The 24,266-nt window shown below is 49.4% G+C and overlaps 1 protein-coding gene across 1 annotated transcript in view; it reads left to right on the top strand.

Moving 5' to 3' along the window:
• Positions 1 to 24,266, top strand: part of SLC24A1 (solute carrier family 24 member 1) — a 42,859-nt gene that overhangs the window by 14,118 nt on the left and 4,475 nt on the right. Inside the window, exons 4-9 of the mRNA XM_072962211.1 lie at positions 1,370 to 3,395; positions 13,405 to 13,458; positions 15,078 to 15,186; positions 18,975 to 19,058; positions 20,111 to 20,202; positions 23,144 to 23,950. Of these exons, the coding sequence (XP_072818312.1) occupies positions 1,497 to 3,395; positions 13,405 to 13,458; positions 15,078 to 15,186; positions 18,975 to 19,058; positions 20,111 to 20,202; positions 23,144 to 23,950 (3,045 nt within the window). The 5' untranslated portion in view covers positions 1,370 to 1,496. The remainder of the gene's footprint in view (positions 1 to 1,369; positions 3,396 to 13,404; positions 13,459 to 15,077; positions 15,187 to 18,974; positions 19,059 to 20,110; positions 20,203 to 23,143; positions 23,951 to 24,266) is intronic.

The raw sequence follows: 24,266 nt of genomic DNA, 5'->3' as shown, positions 1-24,266 counted from the left end.
TCCCCTCTATTATAAATGGAGCTTTCTTTGAGAGCCTTAAATGTTCTTCCCTCCTGCGTCCTTATGTAAAATTAACCCCTAATGGGGCATTGATTCTGTACAACGCTTTTCACAGACCTTATATGTTTGCACTCTCCCAACGTTGCTGTGACATAGGTATTGTTATTACTGTTGTTATCTCTATAAAATTCAAGTTTAAAATATTACAATATGCATGTGATGAAAAGTTTAAATGGTTAAACTGAACAATAGCGTATACTGAAAACTGAAGGCCCCCTCTGATCCCCGACCTTAGTTTCCCTTTTCTAGATGTCCTTTGAGAGATAATCTTTGCATAATCAACGCATATGTTGTTATGCTCACTTCACGGATAAGGCACTGAGGTTCAGCCTTTCCAGGGTGACACAGCTAGTAAGCCTCAAAGCTGGGAACCCAGTCTTTGAGAACTTGTTTGGGGGTTATAGCAGGGGAGTGCAGCTGCTCGTGTACCCTTGACCAAGAACGGTCCTCCTCTATCGGGGAAGGCTGTGCTCTTTGACCGAGTGCGCAGCTTCGGGAGGGATGCGCATGGAGTGGTGAGGGAGGAAGGGGACACCCGCCTGGCCAGCAGATCAGCCGAATCAACTGTGATGATCAATGGGGTGTCAGCTGTTGCAGCCAGATTGCCCTCACATCCGGGAACCCAGTCTTTGACTCTGGGTTTGTTTTTGTTGTTGTTGCAAAAACTCGTATTCTGGCTCCTCCTGTATCTCTTTTGGACAAAAACTCTTATATATCCTGACTCCTCCCTTCCACAACACCACACTGTTCCTTCCACAACACCACACTGTCTGGGAAACTTCTTTACATTAAGCTTTGTCCTTTCTGGATGTTGGTGGAACCATTTAAGTCAGTCCAGTAAAAATACGTAGAGACTTGATGTCTCTGGAACTGCCTTCTACTGCTGCCTCTTTTTGTCTAAGGTTTAAAATCATGTCTTGTTACTTCCCTTCTGCCTTTGATAAGATGAGCTTTGTGATCTGGAGCACCAGCTACAGATGACTAAGCTTCTAGCAACTCGGGCTTGACCTGAGGAGTGTGGGCAGAGAGATCTCTTGCAGGGAGCCCAGAGTGGGCTGGGTGGACCCAGCTCATGAACCGGGGCTGCTGGCATGCCTACATGGCAGAGAGGACCCCGAGATGCCCTTTTCCCATGAGTAGGCATTGCCCCCTGGAGTAGAGGGCAGGGGTTGTTTTGCTCCAGCAGGAACAACTGCCTTCCACCACAAAGGTCTCTGTGTGGATTGTCGCTCTTCCAGATGAGGGTTTGGTGGATCCCAGCTCTCCTTTTAGAGGCAAGTAACCTCTTCTTTTTTTTTTTAATTTCTAGGTTTGTGGATACCCCCTGGCCTGGTTTCATGGAGAAATCTCTGATTACTAATCTGAATCCCAGAGCAGCCCCCATCTTTCAGTGGACAGAACGAGAGGCCTTCTGTAACCAGACGTAACTGGCCATCATGGGGAAATTGATAAGGATGGGGGTGCAGGAGAGGCGGCTGCTCTGGCCGAAGCGGCTTCACTGGAGTCGCCTCCTCTTCTTATTAGGAACGTTGATCATCATTTCCACCTACCAGCACTTGAGGAGCCCCCGGGGCCTCCCCTCACTGTGGGCAGCAGTCTCTTCCAAACACCCTATAAAACTAGCCAGCCGGGACCTCCCCAGCAATGAGATGATGATGGTGAGCAGTGACCCTCCAAAATCTAGCTTTGAAATAGAGGGTGAGACACAGACACCCCAAGCCACAGTGGGCAGAGATGGAACTACACCTGGCATGACAATGGAGCACACCCCCAGGACACCCAGAAGGACAACCCGCATCACTCCAACAATACCCAAGAACAACTACAGCCCAGCAACAACAAACGCAGGAGTGAAGGAAAACGCCCCAGCCACGCCCGGTGGAGTACTGAGTCACTACAGCCCAACTGCAAGCAGACCAGTAGTAAAGAGTCACAGCCCAGCGACACCCAGGGGAGAAGTGAAGCGCTACCGCCCAACTCGAGCGAGGAGAAAGGTGAAGAAACACACCCCATCCCCACCCGGTAGAGTGGTCAGCAGTTATGCCCCACCCACACTCGTGACAATGACAAGGAGCCATGGGACCACCCCCAGAACAACAGTGAAAGACAAAGAAATTATGGCAACCCATAAAATACTGGAGACCAACCCCTCCAAGAGAACAGTGGAGGAAACCACCCCAACTCCTCTTAAGGGAATAACTGATAACACTCCGACTTTCCTGATAAATGACATCGAAACAGACACCTTGACTTCTCCAAGGAGTGTGGTGGAGAAGAACACCCAAACTACTTCCAGAAGAGTGGATGACAATAACCCAACAAGCCACCAGGGATCAGTGGGAAAGAACAACCTGACATCTCCCCAGGGAGGGGTCCTGGAGCACACCGCAGCCCTCTCTGAGGGGCAAGTGACAATAAGCTCCATGACAGGCAGCAGCCCAGCCAAAACCAAAGCCTCTACTGCTGCCTGGAAGGTTAGGAACCCCTCGTCCAGAACCAGCACACCAACCATGGGAGTATCCTCAGCCACCTTCTGGGGGCTGGTGAAAGATCCTTCCACAGCACCCAGCACCCCAGCAACTCCTAGGATCAGGGCATCTCCGACCACTCAGGTCCGTCACTGTGTGGTTGTGGGGCCAGCCCCAGCTGCGCCTACTGCCCCCTCCCCCCGTCTGACAATGGCTGTGATCCCAGAGGTGGATCCCAACCCCAGTCCCTCAGTGCTGCCTCCTAGCCAGCCAGACCTCCACCCCAAGGCAGAGTACCCCCAAGACCTGTTCAGCGTGGAGGAGCGGAGGCAGGGCTGGGTGGTCCTGCACATCTTTGGTATGATGTATGTGTTTATAGCCTTGGCCATCGTGTGTGATGAGTACTTTGTTCCAGCCCTAGGCGTCATCACAGACAAGCTGCAGATCTCTGAGGATGTGGCAGGTGCCACATTCATGGCTGCTGGAGGCTCTGCCCCTGAGCTCTTCACCTCCCTCATTGGCGTCTTCATCTCTCATAGCAACGTGGGCATCGGCACCATAGTAGGCTCTGCTGTGTTCAACATCCTCTTTGTTATTGGCACTTGTGCCCTCTTCTCACGGGAGATCCTCAATCTTACCTGGTGGCCCTTGTTCCGTGACATCTCCTTCTACATCTGTGACCTAATGATGCTCATCCTCTTCTTCCTGGATAGCCTCATTGCCTGGTGGGAGAGCCTGCTGCTGCTGCTGGCCTATGCCCTCTATGTGCTCACCATGAAGTGGAACAAACAGCTTGAGCTCTGGGTGAAGGAGCAACTCAACAAGAGGCCAGTGGCCAAGGTCATGGCCCTAGGGGACCTCAGCAAGGTAAGAACAGGCTGGCTCAGGCTTCTCTAGCCCCTTATGGGCAAAAAGATAAGGGAAAGCCAGGGACTAAAGAATGGAAAGCTCTGGGTTAGACTTCAAGAGATGAGAGTCCTGATTCCTTTGCTATTCATTCAATATTTTTAGAGTCCTGTTCTCTGCCAGGCACTATGGCTGGGGCTTTTGCGGGAGTGACCTTGGCTTAATTCCCGATCATTCTATGAAATGGTTATTATTATGTTACCCCATGGCAAGCGAAGAAACTGAGGCCCAATGAAGTTAAACCACTTGTTCAAGGTTACACAACAAATAGGCAGCGGAGCTAGGGTGAACCCGGGTTGGTCTGATTGGGTCTTTGGGAATGACATTTGAGCTGGGCTTTGGAGACTGTCCAAGGAGATATCAAGCAGGGAAAAATGATAATCTCTTCCATGTGCATGGTGCTTAGGGTTTATCTAGCACCCTTACTTTCATTTGATCCTGTTTGTTCACATTCCAGAGGGGCTGGTGGCTTGGATGGGTCTGAGAAAGGGGAGGCTTTCTGAGTTTCATTTTGTTTTTAAAATATTGGAGATATGGCAGCTCCACTCATCCACTAACAAGCCAGCCCTGGGTGCAGAGCCCTGTCTACAGGGCTGACTACAGACCAGAGACTGGGAACTACAACCCTAGGGGTTTCTTCTGTCTCCAATGTTCCTTTCCAAGAATTTCTCTGCCCCTGTGAGGGAACTTCCTGCTAAATTCATTGCATGATTTAATAATCTGGACAATGAAATTAAATTGGGGAAGTGATCTCTAAAAATTCATCCCCAAGTTTTTTGTTCCTTGAGACTCCAAAGTGAGGGTACCCTAGAGGAAGACAGTCCCCATTCCTCTCCTGCTCCTAAAAGGTAAATTTGAGCAAAGATTGGCCCATAGCCTGCCTGTTTCAGATCTCAGGGAAGCCACTAGTGTGAGCAGAGTTTTGCGTGCAAGAAGTGGAAGGACTTAGCTGCTTAATCCGGAGCAGTTTTGCTGAGTGGGCAGGATGGAGACCAAACTCAGCAACATGTCTTGGAGATACATGATGTGAAGGAAATGAAATGTACTTCCTTTAGGATTTTTGAGATATGTGTGGTGTTCAGAGCGTGGAATTGAGAGTCAGGAAACCTGGGTTCTAATCCTGTTCTGCTTCTATGTGTCCTTGGATATGTCCTTTATCGTCTCTGGGGGAAATGATGGAGTCCAACTAATCACCAGAGATTCCGTTTAGCTCTGACTCTCATTGATAATGTCCTGTGTCTAAGTGAGTTCAGTTCTGGCAGGCCCAGCACAGCAGTTATTTGTCTGATCTGGTCAGTTGACCTTCAATTAGGGCATATTTGCAGATGACCCAAAAAGGAGAAGTATTCTGCCCAAGTTAGACAGCCAGAAGGTCTCCAAATTGGAATGGGAATCCAATATCCTAATTCCCCACTCAGCACTATTTCCCTCCTGATGACTGCTCTAAGAAGCCAAAGGCTTAAAAAAGAAAGGGAGGTTCAGCGCATTACATCATTTAATATGAGGAAACAGGGGCCTCCCCACTAATGAAGTTCTCAGGGCAGGCTTTGCTGAGGTCGGTCACAAAGCCTGGTACTCTTCTCTGAGAAGGCATCTAATGCCTTGGAATGCATTAGGCCAGCAGTCTTCAGAATGCCTCTGACACTTGCCTCCTAGTCCTTCGTAGTAATCCTGTTCCTATTAAACTCTACAAATCCTGAATTTTCCATTTTGCCAGATTGACCATCGAAGCAAAGCTTGCCAAGCAAGCAGAGCATGATCACGATTTCAAAAGAGCATTTGTAACCCGCTGCAAAAACTCTTTCTGGCCTTTAGTGGCAGCTCTTTGCCAACCAATGAGAATGGTGCCGGTTACTATTCTGTTCTTATCTATGCGTTGAAACGGATCCAGTATGGATTTTAATTAACAGCATTATTATTTTTCTTTAAATTTGAAATACTGGCTATCCTTAAAAGTAAATCTATTTTTTTTAAAATTAAAAACAATAGTTTGAACTTTCTGGCACTAACAACTGCCTTCTAAAAATTAGTCCAAATAATTCAAGAACTATAGCTATTTTGAAATGGTTTTTAAAAACATCTGGATTTGGAATTTCACCCAGAAATGATAGCCAGAGAGAGAGGTAACTGCCTTTGCCTGTATCATTATGTCTGTAGTTGGCTGCCCAAGAGCTAGAGGAAGATAAATTATTCTGTACGTCACTGACAGGCTGACGCAAGCCATTCTGTTTTGAATTCGTGAAGTTATTCTCTGAAAATCCATTATTTGATCTAGTAAGTGATCATTTTTGTGGTTTATGCAAAAGTTTATACTCATCTCTGTAAATTCTCTTACTTTAACTATGAAAATGAACATACCTTGCTCACTCGCTCACACTGACTTGTCAGTTCACACCTCTCCCTGACTAATGGGTCTCCCTTCTTTGAGCATCACCTCAAGAAGACAGGGGGCCAGGGACACTGGGCTTTTTCAGTCAGCCACGTTCTGAAGGTGAGGACACCACAGAGAAGTGGGGTGAGGCCAGACAGAGTGGCAGGGAGCCAAGGAGGAGGCTGGGGAGGAGAGGTCAGAGCCACAACTGCTCGAGCAGTCTAAGCAGGAGGAAGAAGAGTAGAGGGCAGTGGGAGCCAGCTCCTTCTTGGAGAGAAACAGGAGCCGGAGAAACACCTGGGCCTCCCCTTTCCTCTCTTGGCAGCCTGGGGCGAGGTGTGGAGCAGGTGGCCACAGTGTCAGGTTCATCACTGTCACTAAACAGGGAAAATAATCTTTATATCTCCCGAAGGGCTGAGCCCAGGGTCTCATCCCTGACAGAAGCTCCATGAGCATTTGGTTCAGTTTCCTCAGGGAACCCTAACATGTCAGGGACTCCAGTTTGGAGAGAAAAAGGAGTAGGGGAGGGAATCCATACTTATGGAGAGCCTGTCACATTATTGACATACATTATCCCAATAATTTCTCACAAAAACCCTGCAAGGTTAGATCGTTACCACCATTTTGCAGATGAGGAAACTTGGAGACTCAGAGAGGATAGTCAGCTCAGCCAAAGTCACACCGCTGGTCTGTGGTCCTTAGCAACGGTACGTGAACCACCTATCTGGGTTTTGACCCAGGCTGCACTGACAATTCTCCTCGTTACCCTGGGCAAGTAAGTGCACTCCACAAACCTTTATTATTAATCACTTAACAGAAAAGCAGTGTGGGAAATAAAATTGTGTCCCTCCCAGTAGAAGGGACAGGGATAGACAAAAGGAACTGTGATAAAGGGAACACTGCGCAAAGGGCTGCAGAGTCACTTTGCTTTTCATCCAGGTCTCAGATTGCTTATCTGTAAAGCGAATGGGATGAACTAGTGCAGGGGTTGGCAGACTTTTACTGTAAAGGGCCAGGCAGTAAGTATTTTAGGTTTTGCAGGCCATATAGTTTCTATCACAACTACTTAGCTGTTGTAGCGTGACAGCAGCCACAGACAAGAAGTAAAAGAACAGGAATGCCCATGTGGTGTTTTACTAAGAGCGACATGTTCACAGGTGTTCTGCCTGAGCTTAAGACCAGCAGAGAATGATTCATTTTCTTATGGAATATTCACCCAACTGCTATCAGTGGAGTTTCTTGGCTGGAGGACCTTTCACTTTACTTTTTATTTTGCTCTGATAGGCTAGAACCAGGATAAAGATTTTTGGGGAATAATTCTAATCAGAATTCACTGAAGAGCATTTCCAGGAAAAAAAAAGATGTAGCATTGAACATAGACACAGGGTAACTATTTCAGTCTTTTGACACTGTCTGTAAAAAGAAAATCAGAGCTAAAAATATTTCAGACAACACTGTCAAACTGACAGGTGTTAGTCTGAGGATGCCTTTTATGAACACAATAAAGAAATGGTGAATGTTTGTACAGTTATCAATACAGTCTGACTTAACTCACTCTGAAACTTTATACCCAGTTTTGAAGCTGTCAGTGTATTTGTTCTGACCCCAAGTGATAGATGTCTGACCTGCCATGACCTTGCATAGTTGCAGGAAGACAAAGTTGAGGCTCTAGCCCGGCTGAAAAGCCTTGTTTGTATTTGAATGACGATGGGCCTTTCTTTATAGAGAGAGCTACAAGCTTAGCTAGAAAGGACCAGCCATCTGCGTGAGTTGCTGATTAGCAAGGGAGCCCTGCAGGGCACCAGCGGTGAAAGGGGATGCAAGGCGGGGAATGAGCCTGGTCCAGGCTCCTCTGGAAACCCCACACCCACATTCTGCCCCTAGGAATACTTCAGAATATACAACTCCAGGAAGAAGTCTGCTACTCTTTCTTAGATGCATTGCAGACTGCTTTCTTCCTGGCAGGGTTTTTTGTTTTTGTTTCTGAATTAAACCAGCCAACAGGAACTCCCACCAGATACACCTGGTACCTGCTCAGGAGCCAGTTCTCCTTTCTTGTCAGGGTTAACATTTACCCCAAGGGTTCCCATCAGTGGCCTGTACTGCCGGCCGGCTGCTGTGGAGACAGGCGGCGCTGTGGATAGGATGCAGCCACTGCGGCCCTTCCTGCCTCCGTGGGTCTGCCTGTGCTCGCTCGCAGGGACCCCACTGTGCTCCCAAAGAACCCATCCTAGCTAGGCTGAGGATTTCCTCCTTTAACTCCTTAAGCAGTAGCTTCCCCACAGTCGTCAGGAAAATGTGGCAAGAATCAAGTTCTCAATTTTAAGGCTTCTTTGCCTCATAAAATTTTCTTAAGCTTTCAGCAGTCATCTGCTGGTGGGTGCTAGCAGATGACAAAATGCATAAGAAACAAATATTAACAGAAAAACTCAGAACATCTGACCATGTCTGGTAGAACAGCTTGCTGTTTCCATGGATGTGTGTATGACTGTAGGAGATTTTTCATGTATTTGTACAACAGAGTAAACTTCTCCTAGGGTATGTGATGGGATTAAATAGGAAATTAGATCCTCACGGTGTTCTACAGAGAACAGCATGATTTCTAGACGCTCTACCACCTGGATACATTGGAAGTATGAAACTATCACAAAATGTTTCAGTGAGAAGGAGTGGGCATATGGATGATAAACAAGTGAAATAAATTAAGAAGATATTCCCGAGTATAAAAAGTGCTGTGAAGGAAACAGTGCGTGTTGGAGAGTGACTGTAGGAAGTGGGCCCTTTTCAGCGAGGGAGAGCAGGAGAGGCCTCTTGGAGGAGGAGGAGCCCAAGTAGACATCGGAGAATGGGAAGGGAAACCACCTCATGCTTCGTGGGGAAGAATTCCAGAAGGGGAAATAGCATTTGCAAAGGCTCAGAGCTTGGAAAGAGCTTGGTGCATTAGAGAAAAGAGTTGGAGTCCGGTTTAGGAGGCTGTTGCAGGCATCCAGCGCATGTGTGTATGAATCTTTGAGAGATGTTTTGAAGACAGAATCATCTGGGCTTGGGGATGATGTGAATGTGGAGGGTGAGTGAGCAGAAGTCAAGGTTTTTCGGGGTGGGTGGGTGTAGCTTAGTGGTAGAGTGTGCTCAGCATGCGCGAGGTCCTGGGTTCAATCCTCAGTTCCTAAAAAAATCAAAAAATGAAAAAAAAGAAGGCAAAGTTTTTGGCTTAAGCAGCAGGGTGGATGGTGATGCCATGTAGTGAGAAAGGGAAGACTATAGGAAGAACAGGTTTAGGGAGACTCAGAAGTTCCCACTTTGAAACAGTGAGTTTATGTCACCTCTAAGTGGATATGTTTAAGAGGCAGTTGCACAAATGGGCTTAAAGCTCATAAAAAAAGGTCAGGGCTGAAAATATAAATTTGTGAATCATCAACAAATATATGGTCATTAAAATCAAGGACCAACTGATGCTACTCTGAAAGAGAGAGAGAGATAGTTTAGGATTAAGTTCTAAAGAACTCCGATGCTCGTTCATTTGGGAAACATTTATGGAATCTCTTTGTATGAGGCCTGTGTAGGGTCTGCGAACGTAGTGGGAAATAAGGCACAGGCTGAGCCCCTCAGGAGCTCAACCTAGTGGAGGAGCAGGAACTGATCCAGGTTTTGTGGGGCCTGATACTCTTTAAGAAAAGGAATATAAAAAACATTCCTACAAAATTAAACCCAAGGCCGTGGGAAGGGTTTGCGTAGGGGAGAGATGGGCCCTGAAGTTTAAGCTTCATCAGCCCTGCAGTAAATCCTCCTTAGTAGTGAAGACAGACGAGTACAACTAATAGTTACCATTCCATGTGTGATGATATAAGTAAGTGGCGAGGGATTTAGTACTGCGGAGAGTGGACATCTCAACAGACCAGGAAGTCAGGGAAGGCTTCCCCGGGGAGGTGATGCTCAGCTGAATCTTGAAGGACAAGCAGGGGTTAGCTAACTGAAGAAGGGGTGGGAGAACCCTAGGCATGCATGTGTAATGGCCAAGGGAGTGAGAAAGTGTGAGGAGAGACAGTGCAGCTGCACTGTCCAGTGTGGTAGCCACTAGTGACAGACAGCTCCCGAGCTCATGAAATGGGGCTAGTCTGAATTGAGAGGTGCTGGAAGTATGAAATATACTTTGGGTTTCAAAATCTTAGTATGAAAAAAAGGTAAAAGAGCTTACAAATATTATCATGTTAATTACATGTTGAATTATAACTTTGATATATTGGGTTAAATATAGTACATTATTAAAATTAATTTCACCTGTCTCTTACTTTTTTAAAAACTGTGGCTACTAAAAAATTAAAATTATGTACGTGGCTTGCATTCTATTGCTGTTGGACAGCATTGGACTGGAGGTAGGCAGGAGGCTGGTGTGTGCTCGGCTGACGAGTCTGGACTCCCTCCTGGGGACACTGAGCCCCCAGTGCTGGGAGGGACATGATGTGCTTTGCTCAGAAAGTCACTCTGGCTGACGGGTGAAGAATGAACCAGAAGAGGAACAGATCAGGAGTCAGGAGGCTGTTGCAGGATTGTAGGCAGGAGACTGGAGAGATGAGGCCAGGTGTGAGGACTTACAGGAACTAGGTCTGACAGCTAATTGAACGTGAGCTGTGAGGGAGTGGGGAGGAATTTGGGTAGACTTTTGGGTCTAGCCTACACAAATGAGCTGATTGGGGTGCAAGACTGTACTCAGGTGGGTAAAGGTAGGACTCAGACCAGGGATTCGGTAAATCTTTGTTGAATGGATTTTTTTTTTAAATCACAAGTTAAAATGTGTCATCAGGAAATGTGGGATAGTCTAGAAAGGGAGAGGTCAGTGATTAACTGCTACATCAGTGGGAGATAGGAATTGGGGGTCAGGAGGACAAGCCCCTTGAGGGGCTGCCCTGTGTGCCCTCCCCGCCCAGCTTCCGAGGAATGGCTGCAGGGATCCCGTCGCTCGCCCTCACCTTGGCTGGCATGAAGACATCTTCTTTGGTTTCCTCAGCCCCTTGGTTAATCTTCATGAGGAGAAGGAAGAGGCAGGGGTGGTGGGGCTGAGAAAGCGGAGAACAAATGGTGTGGTGTGAGAGGTGGGTATGGGGATGTGTTTGTGATAAGGCCGTATTCTGAAAGCACCTACTTATGGGACTGCTGCCCATCAGTGGATCCATCAGTCACGTTCACACGCAGACAAACAATTACATCCTTTTACCTGAAGTGTCAATAATTTGAAACAGAGCCACCAGGGGGTATAAATTTGACTCATTTTCTTTATTTTTGCTTGGGAAAAGAAGTGTGAGTTAGTAAAAACAGACCTCTGAATGGAGGTTAGGAAATCGGGGTTCTGTGAGTGTGGGCAAGTTACAGGATCTTTCTGCCTCTCAGTTTTGTGATCTCCCAAAATAGCAGTAATAATATTAGCTTTGTCTATTTCACGGAGTTGGTAGTATTGAGTGAGAAAATGGACGTGAAGGGCTTCAGAAGGTTAGAAGTGCACACTGATGTTAGAAGACATTTGTATGTGCAGTGAACAGTGAGCCCATGGAGAAGTATTTTGAATTAAGTAAGTCTGAATTGCAGATAAATCACTAAGTGTGTGCTTCATGGGGCAAAAGTCAGTCTCTCCTGCCCCTTTGTGGACAGAACCAGCCACCCCAAAGAGCAGCCTGGCCTCTCGTAGCTCTTTGCCTCCAAGAAGAACACATTGGGTGAGAGTTGGACATGGTAAGTAGTGAGACGGCTGGGCCAGCGGGGTTTAGGGCTGTAGCATGCAGTATCTCAGTAAACTTACAGGTGCGTCGTGAAAGAGTCAGGGGACTTGTGAGGAAAATCCACAGTGCCCCTTTCATATTCAGACTGGTTATTTCTGCTTTGTTTCATTTGTTTGTGTGCTCATTCATTCATTCATTCAACATGGTGTGTCCAAGCACTCAGATCTCTCCCGGCTTTCAGAGATTACCCAAATGCCACCTACTTTCAGAAGGCTTCCGTGTCTATTCCAGCACAGCACCTTTGTCTATGCCTCCCATTTCTTCAGGCACGTTCTGCCTTGTCATGTGTTGGTGTTATTGCTGGTCTCTATTCCTTTCTGTAAATAGGATCCATGTCCTAAACATCTCTGCGTCCCTGTAGCACTGGCACCATGCCAGGTAAACAGCAGGTTCTCAGGAAATGAGAACTGAGTGAATGAACAAATTGGGTGGATGGATGGGTAGATGGCCCAGGATCAGGCAGTATTTTCTGTATTTTCTGATCAGACAGAGAAGGGAGTGTGTCAAGTCCAGTTCTAGTTCTGGCCATGGAGGTTGGTGGGGCAGGGGGAGTGGGAAGGTAAAGACAATTACTGGAGGCATCCATTAGGGACCCCGCTGTCTGAAGATGGCCCTAGAGGTCGCTTGGGTGAATCTGTTCCTTCACCTCTCTTTTGCTGAGCATCTATGGTGTACAAGACACCATGCCACAGGTTATGGGAACAGAGATGACTATATAATAGTTCCAAAAAATATGGAGTCTAGCCAGGTAGACAACTAATATATGTGAACAACAATGATTTTTTTTTAAAGTTCGTGTGGTATTACAAGACAGTAAATGCAAAGCAGCAAGCTAGTGGTCCAGACAGTAAGTACTGAGGGCTTAATGATTCTTCATCTTGGCTTTTCTAGGACTGTCCCCTTCCCCAGCTGGCCGCCCCACAGCCTCCCCAGAACACTAGCACTTACTTGATTACAGGGCCAGATACTAGTGTCACAAACCATGTCCACTGTTACACAGCTTTCGAGGAGAGAGGTATCAGAGAGAGTGGGAGTTAGGGCCAGGGTGGGGGCGAAAGGGGCCATTTAGAAAGCTTTATATAAGAATTCACCCTGGATTTTCTGAAAAATTGGTAGGCATAGAGGAATGGAGAAGGAATTTTAGGCAGAGGGGAAAGGTGTGAGCAAGGGACCAGGGGTTGGAATAGATTAGGGATACGTAGGAGACTGTTCACCCATTCATTCGTTCATTCATTAACCAGTATTTTTTGAACCTTTGCTAAGTGCCAGGCAGAGTTCTCATGCTTGACACACAGTCGTGAGTGAAACAGACAGTCCACCTTCATGGTGCTAGCGGGCAGTCATTTTATGTGTTTGCCAACGTACAAATGACATACAAATAAATTGGGGAGAGTGCTATGAAGGAAAGAACAGGAGTCCGTAAAAGAGAGTTAGATGGACACCTTAGCTTCCCAGAGGAGGCTGACATGTAAGTGGAGACCTGAGATGTGGGGAGTGGAAGAAAGAAGATTTCAAACAGAGGAGGTGGGACCCTGTGGGGAGGGTTTTGAGGTGGGTAAAGAGGATGATACATTTGAGGGACTGAAAGGCATCTGTAGCTGGTGTTACTGGACCTTGATGAGTGGGCATATTTGACTGGAAATACTGTGTGCCTGTTGAAGCCAGACTATGGAAGGCCAGGCTGGGGATTTGGACATGTTTCTGAAACCAGGTTATCTCTGGGTGTGTTTCTGTGTTCCAGCATGAGGGCTCCCTGGAGAGAGAGGGAAGTAGGGAGAAAGGGTGAGGGTCTCTCTAAGCACTTCGTGATTCCTGTCCTTGCTTGCAGCCGGGCGATGAGGCAGTTGTGGTGGATGAGCAGAAGGATAACAAGAAGCTGAAGGTGGGTACCATGTGGAGTCTGCCCAGCGGGGACACTGCAGGGTCTCAGAGGACGGCCACAGACCCGGGGCACTGTGGCCCTGATGTTGGGGATCCTAGACTGGGCTCTGGCCTGGGAAGCTCCTGGGAGTGCTGCCAGAGTGACCATCACCTCCAGGTGGCCTTGGAGGAGGCACCAGTTTGGGAGCTAAGTCCAGAATGCCACTTCTCACTCTGCCACTAGCTTGCTGTATGAGCTTGGGCCTCAGATTCTGCATCAGTAAAATGACTGGACTAGATGAACTCAAGTCCCACTTCGTGGCGCCAGCCTTCTGTGATTGATCTAAAAGCCCAGTTACGTGTGGCTTTGGAATGCCGCAGAACTAAGAGAAACATCCGAAGGGCATGGTGGGGTGAGAGGTGGGAATCTGAGGTTTCTGAAAACCTGTGTCTTAGCTGCCTTTGGCTCATGGGGCCCCTGGGAAGAAGTATGGGGACTTCAGAGAGGAAAGGCTGGGACCTGAATGAAACCTCGCCCATCGAACGAAAATCCCTAGGCCTGTTGTGAAGTAGTTGCTATCATGGCCACTAGATGGCAGAAGAGTTCAGATCAGAGGGTTTGTGGGGTAGGAGGGGGAGACAGAGCAAGCGGCTTGTCTGTTTGGATGTCCCCTCGTAAATCAGATGGTGTTTCTATGCGTGTCACTACTGTTAAAAAACAAAATTCAACTGAGTAAATTTAAAGATCAAATTGGCTTTATTCAACGATTCATTCAGGTTGTTTAGACGAGGTCCCCTTCCTTTCGGGGACAGCAGGGGTCTTCCCGGTGCGTTGCCTCACTAGTGTCGACCAGGTGACTTCAGACTGATGGGTTAAGGTGACATTCCCAGGAGAGGCTGAAACTGCAGTTAGGTATTGTACGTCTTGGTCTGGTGATAGGGGCTGAGCACAGGTGACTCTATTTTGGGCCTATTGTCTCCTTTTTAAAACTATGAATGAGTATGTGTCACATCTGTGTCTGTACACACAGATGTGTGCACGTGTGTTCCTGTGAAGGCTTTCTTGAGCACATGGATAGAAAAGAAAGGACGATCAGAAGACCGGGGTGCTGGTCTTGACTCTTTCATTCATGCCCGACATGACCTTGGCTAAGACACAGCCTCGTTGAGTCCTCTTTATCTGTAGGTGGAGGTCAAAGCCTTGCTTATCTCTGGGGACAGCACAGTGATAAAGCTGATGTTCTTTGTGGACTGTAGGGGGCTGTGCCCACGCACAGTGGGTCTGTGAGGTGTGTGGCTGAGTGTGTGTTTCTTTGAGGGTGTACTTGCAGGGATGGATGAACCCTTGGTAATATGATATCCTTAGTACACACTGCGCCCTGTCAGGAGCTTGGGGAACTACTTAGTGCACAGAGTTAGCCAATCATGGAAGAGTTGAGGGGAGGCTGAGAAAGAAAGCAGTGTAAGTTTCCTGGTTGAGGTGAAGGAAGAGGGGAGGCAAGGAAGAGGGGAGGCCAGGAAAAGGGTCCCGTGCTTCTGGCCTGATCTCGGCGGGAGGGAGGCAGGGTTAGGCCCCCGTGTGGCCCCTCCCCTGGCTTGGTCAGGGGCCCACTGAGGCCTGTGCGGCTCTCTCCTGCTCAGCTCCCATCAGTGCTGACCCGAGGGAGCAGCTCGGCCTCTCTGCATAACAGCACCATCCGCAGCACCATCTACCAGCTCATGCTCCACAGCCTGGACCCTCTGGGGGAAGGTAAGCAAGGCCCCCCCAGACCAGCGTGGTCTCCCCGTCCACTCCTTCCCTCCTGCAGCTGGATGAGAACTGGGACCTGCAAAACTGAGAGGCAACAGATGGAGTGAGGGTTGGAATGGGAAGAGAGTTAGCAGAATAGAGTGGGTGAGAAAGACAGACAGTGTGGGGAGGCTCACCGGGAGAGGGCCCCTGAGGAGCCACGGTCGTTAAGTATCTCCATCCCACTGCCTCCCTGGCTCCCTGTCCCTCCTGTAAAACAAGAGATCACCTGTAGTGAGGCCATGAGTGCCATGCGTCTGGCACTGTTCTGTGTTAGGGCTGCCCTCAGTGACTTCCCTGCAAAGCCGCCCTCTCCCCTCCCATAAGTCAGCCCCACTGTCCCACAGGGTCTCCAGCCAGACAGCGTGGCTCAGGCCAGGGCCACTTCTGGGGGCACCTCCTGTAGGGCCCCACAGCTGGAAGCTCTGAGTGGCACCTCCCTTTGCTCTATATTCAGCTCCGGCAACTTGACAGATGATGGAGGCAGCTGAGATTCACCACCCACCTGACCGAGTCCTGCTTTCTGTCCCGCTTCCCCAGAGAGCTGCTCCCAACACGCTTCACAGGCCCCTCAAGGGCATCCTCAGGTGCACTCCTGTTCTCCTTGGCACTTTGTCTCTGGGACACTGGTGCAGAAGTGGGAGGCCCGGCAGGAGGGCCGTCAAGGAAAGGCTGGCCTTTGGGCAGAAGCAGGGATTTGGAGTGCAGTGGGGCAGGAGTCTGAGGGCGAGCTGGATGTGACACCAGAGACTGGCCCCTGAGCCCCAGGGAGCTCCCTGACTGACTATTCTGGTTCAGGGACAAATTCTGAGGGCCTCAGAATTTCTCAGACCCTGAAGTGTCTTTTTCACATGCAACGTGGACTTTTGGTTGCTTAAAACAAGCACATTGTACTGTGAAAAGCAGATTCAGTGATCAGACTTCCCCCAGAAGATCCTCACAGGGATCCTGAGTAGACAGTGGGAGAGGCCACCCCCAAGCACCAGCTCTAGTAAAACAGCACCCCCGGGGTCTCAAGAGTGGAGCCTGCAGCACGGGGCAGCCGTGGGCGATCAGTGCGGGCCTGTGCCGGCCTGCGTGCCGTGGAAGAAGCCGTGTCCCTGGCTTATGCTTGGCCGTCCTCCTGGAGTCACCGACTCTAGCAAAGTCCTGAAGAAAAGGACCTTGTCCTGAGAAGGACAGCAGGGCCCCCTGCCTGGGCCACTTTCACAACCAGCAGCTGCCCTCTGGCCTACTTGTCCTGACAGGATTATGTGGTGTCCAGGCCAGGCCGAGGTCAGAGGAGATTGACACTAAGGAGATGATCTGGCCACGTGAGGAGACAAGCGCGGGGGAGCCAGTGACAGGCGTCCCGGGAAGACGGCATGCCTGGTACACGGTGTGGGTGTGCGAGGGGCATGAAATGGCCCTCTCGGGGAACGACTGCCAACATGCCTGGGACGCGTCCTGCTCAGAGAAGCCGGCCCTGATTCTGCACCCCGAGAATCCAGGAGGGGCTGCGACCGCGCAGGGCTGGGATGAAGACCTTGGTTCCCAACACATTCCAGATACACGCTTCTGTTTCCATCTGCTGTTTCCAAATGGCTGTCCAGGTGTTCCCACCCTTTCCAAGGGTTCCAACTCTTTCCACAGAGCTGATCCGTGGTCTGAACTCTTGCCCTGGGAAGTGGCTTTACCTCTCCAGAATCCCATTAGAATCCCATGCCTCTTCTGGTGATTTCACTTGGACGTATGTGTGTGTGAGAGAGAGAGAGACGGAGACAGAGAGAAAGAGAGAACCTGCTGCTGACATGGCTTCCTCAGTGGCATGGGAGATGAGAGGTTAAGGTGTGTGATGAGTGATGAGAAGGAAAGAGGGGAGCTTGGATTTCTCGCCAGCCCCTCCTGCCTACGGTCAGCAGATATTCTCAGCACCAGGCCTGGAACCAGGAGAGCCCTCCATTGATCAGAGCTACGTGTTGCTCAGCAGCAAACTGCAGTGCTTATCAGTACCAGGGGGGCGCTGGAGCGGTCTGGGTGGTGGAGGCAGCGGAGTGCGTGCCTCCTGACCCCTCAGCCCTGGCGAGGACCCTCTGAGCAGGCCCTTCAGGACACTGCGAGGGACCACACATGCCAGCGTGATGGATCTGCAGGATGGAGCCGACTGCCAGAGACGGCTGCAGCTGAAGCAACCTGATTGTTTAGGAGACAGGTTGACAGGAGGAAATTCCAGACCTACTTATGTGTCCTCCCCATCCAGGACCCAGGCAGCGTTTGATCTGCCCGGATTCCCAGACCTTCGCAGTTTGCCTGCATTAGGGACCAGAGGAAACTGAGCGTCCTTTCTAACTCAGACCCTCCGGAGTGCTGGGCCTCAGCAGTGCGGAGTTGCTTCCTGGGTGGGACAGCTGCTCCCAGCTGCTGCTGCCAGTTCATTGTTGTTGTCATAGCTAAAACTCACGTAGTGCTTTCTAGGTGCCAGGCAGTGGCTTAAGCATGTTCATATAGAAATTCACTTATTCCTTTAACAACTCTGTAAGATTTTTACAGGTGAAGAATTGAGGTATAAAGGATCACCCAGCTATGTCCACAGCTAGCAAGTGGCAGAACTAGAATTCAAACCCAGGCTGCTGGCTCCAGAATCCAAGCAAGCATGACAATGTTAACCTGCAGCAGTTTAAGTATTTTTATTTATTTCGTCTCATGGACCCCCTCATCAGTGCTCTGAGTATATCATATTGTTGCCTTTTTGGAGAGGGAACACTGAGGCTTGGAGGGGCACACAGGCTCCCCAGGGTCACCTAACACTCGCAGGGCAGAGCCAGCCTGGAATCTGGAATAGACCCCATGGCGCCACTTTGTTCTATCACGTGTGCCATTGTCCTCACCCTCCCGGATTACACAGCTGCGCAGAGGGCCCTCATGAGCCCCTGCCCCTCAGTCTCTCTGCCTCCCACCTTGAAATTACATAACACACTCGGCATGTTGCCTGGAACATAGTCACACTGAAAGAGAATTGCCTTCCCCATTTTTCTTGACTGGAAACCAGGGCAGTACTGTTCTGTGCTCGATGCTCTGTGGACCGCCAGCAAGGCACGCAGCGTGAGCAGGGGTCTGCAAAGAGGCCCTGCTCGGGCTCCGGGCTCAGGGGCCAAAAGGGCTGTGGTAGGAAGCTTGGTGATCGGCTGTTTGCCCTTCCCCACTGGGGAGGGAAGGCTCATGAACATGGTCACCAGTTGAGCCCCTCGAGCCATAGAAAAGCTTCTAGTAAATTCATAGAAAGTAACCTGCAGAGGACCTTATAGACAGTCTAGTCCAAGGACGGCAAAAATGTCTCCTTGCCATTATTTCTTCATTCCCTGCCAACCATAGACATCATCGATGAATTACAGTACTCTCCTAGCAAGCTTGGATCAGAATTCCCAACTCAGCACCCAAGCAGCCATCACTTGGGTTCATAAAGGAAATAAATCCTATTTGTTGTCCGCAAGTCCAGCCATGTTGTCATTTTACCAGAAGCGATACAGAAGGGAAGTGACTTGCTCAAGGTCACAGCCAGTTAGTGACAGTGTAGGGAATTTAAGGTAAAAGTTTGGGAATGGGGCACCATGAGTAAGCCTAGTAGGACCAGAGTCCAGACCTTGCAACCTGCAGGCCAGCCTCTTTCCACCCACCGCAGCTACTCTGGCTGTCAGCTGACTAGCCTAACTATAGAGGGCAGCAGGGACGCTGTAGTCCTGGATAAGATGTGTTTCCTTTCTCATTCGCAGCCCAGTCCTCCAAGGACAAAGAGGAGGAGAGCTCAAATCAGGAGGCCAAAGCCAAGCCTCAGGCCAAAGCAGAGAACAAACCAGGTGAGAGGATAGTTGGACCAGTATTTTTTCCCTGCCCCCTTCCTCCCTCCCGTGAGGCAGGGACTGAGGCGCGCCCCTTGGCCACTCTGAGCCAGTCAGCTGGAATGCTGAGCTGGTGCTGCCCTGCCCTCCGCTGTACTCCGGCCTCCTCCTGCAGGGTGCTCCCTTCCTGGCCTGACTGCAGCTCCCTCCACGCTCTCCTCAGACGGGGAAGGCAAGGCCTGGCCCGGGGGTTGTTGAACATCTACTTCTTTTTTGCTAAATCTTGTCCCACGTGAGATTCTGTTGGGCTGTTTCTTCTTCCCGTCACTTCTACACACAGACAGTGCTGCTAGGGATTGGTCTGAGAGCAGCAACCCCAGTGAGGGAAGGCCATCAAGGGGCTTGGTGACATAGACGCCCAGCATCTGTGTGGCAGCTGGGATCGGGGAGTGAGACAGCTACTGCCCTGTGGACTCAGCACAGCACCCCAGGCCTGCTTGATCCACCCGGCAACCCCCAGAGGGAGTGGACTAGCAGTCATTGTTCCCATTCTGTAGACAAGGAAACTGAGGCTCAGAGAGGTCAAGTGACTTTCCTAAAGCCACACAGCCAAGAGATAGCCTGTACCTAAAACCAGATCTCCAGGCTTTCCAAGTCTCCCTTCCCCGCAATCCAATTCCAAGGCTCCCCAGCTGCTGCCTTTGAAATCTCGGCTCCTCTCCTTGCAGTTGGTGGTGGGAAGGGTCAGGCCCTGAGGGCTGGGGCTTTGCCCTCTCTCTCAGGCTGTTCACAGTATTCTTGGCTACCTGGCCAGGATGGAAATATTTGTGCATCCAGGGAGAGAAATTTCCCAGCTGTTCTCTCATCTGTAGACATCTCTATGGACAGGACAATAGCAATTCACATCACATAATTTTACTTTTCCTTTTAACAAGAAATTCCCCAAACAAACCTACTGAGACCCTGAAGGGGACAAGTCCAGTAGCCCTGTAGCCACTCACACCAGCCTTGCCAGCTGCCCTCAGAACCTGGTACATGCTTCTAACCTGTCCCATGTTTATCCTTTAAAGAGGAGGAGCCAGCCAAGCTCCCTGCAGTCACGGTCACACCAGCGCCTGCTCCAGACGTCAAGGGAGATCAGGAGGAGGATCCTGGCAGCCAGGTAGGCACAAACCTCTTCCCAGGAGGAGAAATTTTAGAGGCCCAGGAACCTCAAGTGCTGACCAAAAATCCTTCCTTCCTGAAGGTTTGAAATGCTATTTGAGGTTCATTCCTCTGGAGTAAGCCTTGCCCCTTCTCTGAAGATCAGATACTTCATGGTGCCAGTTAATTCACCATAAGGCCTTAGTATGAGTGAGATAATACACATGAGAATGATACAAAATACAAAAAAAGAGAATGTGTTGCCAACTGTCGCATCCTGTGAAAACATAAAGAGTAGCTGCTAAGGGGTCTGTCAGCAACTAGGGGACAGTGAGACCAGGCATCGCAAAACGCAGGGACCTTCCGAGCTACCTCAGCCTTGTTCCGGGGCTTCCTAAGTCCTGACACTGTGCTTCGCAGCCTCACAGCCTCTTTTTCCACCATGCTCCTCTACCTCCCGGCCTGGCTCACGTGGCTTCCTTCCTCTACAGTGCCTTTTCCCCTCCATCTTCATATATCTTAATCTCACCCACCCCTGCAAGCTAGTGTAAATGCTTCTTTTCTTTTTTCTTTTTTTTGCCACGAAGCTTCCTTGATTCCCCCAGTCTGAATGCCTAAAGTACTTTGCCCTCTCTTTAGGCTCTTATCACTGCCTCCCTTGTACTCTGTGAGTGCCTCTTAGTTTCCCTGTTGGTGGTCAGGTTCCTGAAGGCAGGATCCAAGTCTGAGTCATCTCTGTCTACCCCCTAGAGCGAAACGCAAGGCCCCGCATTCAGCTGTGCTCAATAAGGATTGAGTGACTGACAGTAAATAAGTATTTAGTTTGCAAGTTCCATCCGTGTTTGTTTTTTCTATTCGACATCCAGAAACACTCAGTTAGATCTCATCGTTAAGCCAGCGACGTTGGGCTCAGTGTCCAAAACTCTTCAGTGGTATCATGAGTGTCCCGAGTAGGCCAATTACAGCCGGGTCAAGTAAAGAGGATTAAGAGGGTACAGAGGTATCTCCTGGAATCCCAGGGCAGGAAGTGAAGCTTGGTCCCACAAGGAGGTGGGCCTAGGCCTGAGAAGGCATCTGTGACCTGGTGGCCCTCCCGCATGTCCCCTTCTCTGTGGGCATGCTCTATCACTCGGTCTCTCCTGGCAGCCTGCCTCCATCTGCTTCCTTATTAGCATACATAGACTTAAACCACTACCCCAGTGCCCCAGTCCACAGGGGGACCAACCAGTGACTGGCTCTGAGTCTCAGAAGAGAGTGAATCCATTCAAACCAGGTCAGGAATCCAACCTATGTCCAATCGGCTGTGGCAGGGACAGGTGGGGTGTTTTGACTCCAACATGGAAGAAGGGAGCAACCTACGCAGGGGCTGGTAGGGATGACAGTTCTTAAAGAAGAGGGTGCAGGCCGGGCAGACAGTCCCACACCTGTCAATCTAAATGACTTGTCATCTCCTCTAGGAAGCTGCCCCTCCTGATGGGGGTTGGGGAGGGAAGGCAAGAATTACTTCAGACTCAAATCTTCTCACTCTTCATTCCCAACTAAAAGCACAGATACTAATATTTGACTTCTTCATTGAGTGCTCTGAACCCTGGTTTCATTTTAGAATAATTTGGGGAAGCTTTGAAAACTGCCCAGGCCCCGCTTTCAACTAATTAAGTCGGAATATCTGGGGTAGGTCCTTGGGCATAAATGTTTTTAAATCCTCTAAGTGATTTTAATATGCAGCAGAGTTGCGAATCACTGAGCATCCCTTGGGGACTGGCAGTGTCATGAAACTCATTACAGACAGCATGCTCCACGAGCACACAGCCTGGGCCATCTGTGTAAGGGACTAGTCCAGCGCGTTGTTACAGGTTAAGTCAGGAGCCCAGTCTGAGGACCCTCAGAATCAATGGCTGTTAGAGTGCGTGGAGTCAGTCCGTGGTTCCCAGACACTGGTCTGCAGGTGCAGTGGGCATATCAAACCAGATCCCTGGCTCCAGTCCTAGAGATTCTACTTCAGTTGGTCCAAGTGGGGCAAGGAAATCTGTATTTCTAATAAGCTCCCCAGACCACCAGGTCTGGGAACCAAAGATATCATTTGGCCCCAGTATTTGCAAAGCAGGGTATCTTGGTGGTTACGAGTTGGAGTTTTAACCATATTCAAATGGCAGCTTCATCATTTACAAACTGTGTGGACCACGGGCAAATTATTTGACTCCTCTGTACCCTAGTTTCTTCATCTGCCAGATAGGTTTAGCTCTACATATAATCATAAGTTAATTGACTCATGACACATAGTAAGTGCTAGTTGTTGTTGTTGCTGTTATTATTACGCCACTTAGCATGACGCCTGGTACATGAAAATCCTCAATAAATAGGTATCATTGCCATCATTCTTTGATACATATAAGATAGCACAAGAGTTAAGGGGTTTAGTGGACTTAGCAATGTGAAGTGACCACCAAAAAAAAATATTAGGCAACATTAATGGACGCACACTGTCTAAGACTCTGTGAGGTGTTCTGTGTTGCTTTAGAGACCTCCTTGTGGGGTATAAGCTAGTTAGAATGAGTTCACCAAGAAGGGAAGGAGGCTCTGGGCCACAGTACGGGGAGCGATGGAAGGACCTAGGGGTCTAACCCAGGGAAGAGAGCTGTCTCGTGGGAGAGTGATTAGCCTTGTTCTGTGTGGCTCCAAAGAGTAAACCTGTCTATACACAGGGAGCAGAACCTTGGTATGAATATGGCCTTCATACCAGAGTTGTCAAGATGACAGAAACTGCTTTAGGGGGTGAGTACTCCTGTCCCTAGAAATGATCCAATAAAGACCAGACAACCACAGGGTGGGAGTGTTGTGAAGGGAGTTTTGCTGAATGCACTGGTTTCCTCCTCGTACTCGAGCGAAAAACGCTGGGGGGAATCTGAGAAGGAAAGGAGCAGAGCAGTTATTACACATGAATCTGTTGGTTTGGGCTGCAGGGAGGAGATACGGCTGGAGCTGAGAGCACAGGTGAAAGGGCAGGTGATGAGGCTGAAGCTCCTGCGGGTGAAAATGGAGAGCAGAGTGGAGGTGATGCTCGACTAGAAGGCGAAGGTGAAGTCGAAGCAGAAGGAAAAGAGGAGGATGATGGTGAACGTGGCATCCAAGCAGAAAGGAAAGGAGATGACGAAGGTGAAGGTGAAGTTGAAGCAGAGGGAAAAGAGGAGGATGAAGGTGAAGGTGACATACAAGCAGAAAGGAAAGGAGATGATGAAGGTGAAGATGAAGCAGAGGGAAGAGAGGAGGATGAAGGTGAAGGTGAAGTCGAAGCAGAAGGAAAAGAGGAGGATGAAGGTGAACGTGACATCCAAGCAGAAACAAAAGGAGATGACGAAGGTGAAGCAGAGGGAAGAGAGGAAGATGAAGGTGAATGTGACATCCAAGCAGAAACGAAAGGAGATGATGAAGGTGAAGTCCAAACAGGAGAAGATGGTGAAATGAAAGGTGAAACTGGAGAGCAGGAATTCAATGCTGAAAATCAAGGTGGAGCTGAAGAGGATGAGAAAGGTATAAATGATGAAGAGGGAGGCGATGGAGGTGACAGTGAAGACAAGGGGGAGGAGGAAGAGGATGAGGAGGATGAGGAGGAAGAGGAAGAGGAGGAGGAAGAAGAGGAGGAGGAGGAGGAAAATGAGAAGCCTTTGTCACTGGAATGGCCTAAGACCAGGCAGAAGCAGGCTATTTACCTCTTTCTCCTGCCCATTGTGTTCCCGCTGTGGCTGACGGTGCCCGACGTCCGGAGGCTGGTGAGTTTGCCCTGCCGTGTATCCCGCGGGAGGCTGTGGGGTCTCCAGGCACTCCCGCTGGAGGTGGGAAGGGACAGGACAAGTCAGCGTGGCAGGGCTCCACAGCAGAGAGGGTCTGAGACGGAATATGCAGCCCCGGAGGGGACCACGCCCCTGGAGGGACACATGGATAGGTTTGGGAGGCCCTAGAATGTGCTTATTTCGTAACATCCACTGTAAGCAATGTGAACTCATCCCTCCTTGAATTCTGTCTCAGCTTCTTGATTTTAATATGGGGAATGCTGCCACTACACCCCCTCCATATTTCACAGGGATA

The sequence above is a fragment of the Vicugna pacos genome, chromosome 6 (assembly GCF_048564905.1).
Source record: "Vicugna pacos chromosome 6, VicPac4, whole genome shotgun sequence".
Classification (NCBI taxonomy): domain Eukaryota; kingdom Metazoa; phylum Chordata; class Mammalia; order Artiodactyla; family Camelidae; genus Vicugna; species Vicugna pacos.
Note: the sequence above shows the minus strand (reverse complement) of the source record. Positions and strands in the feature narration are given on the sequence as shown.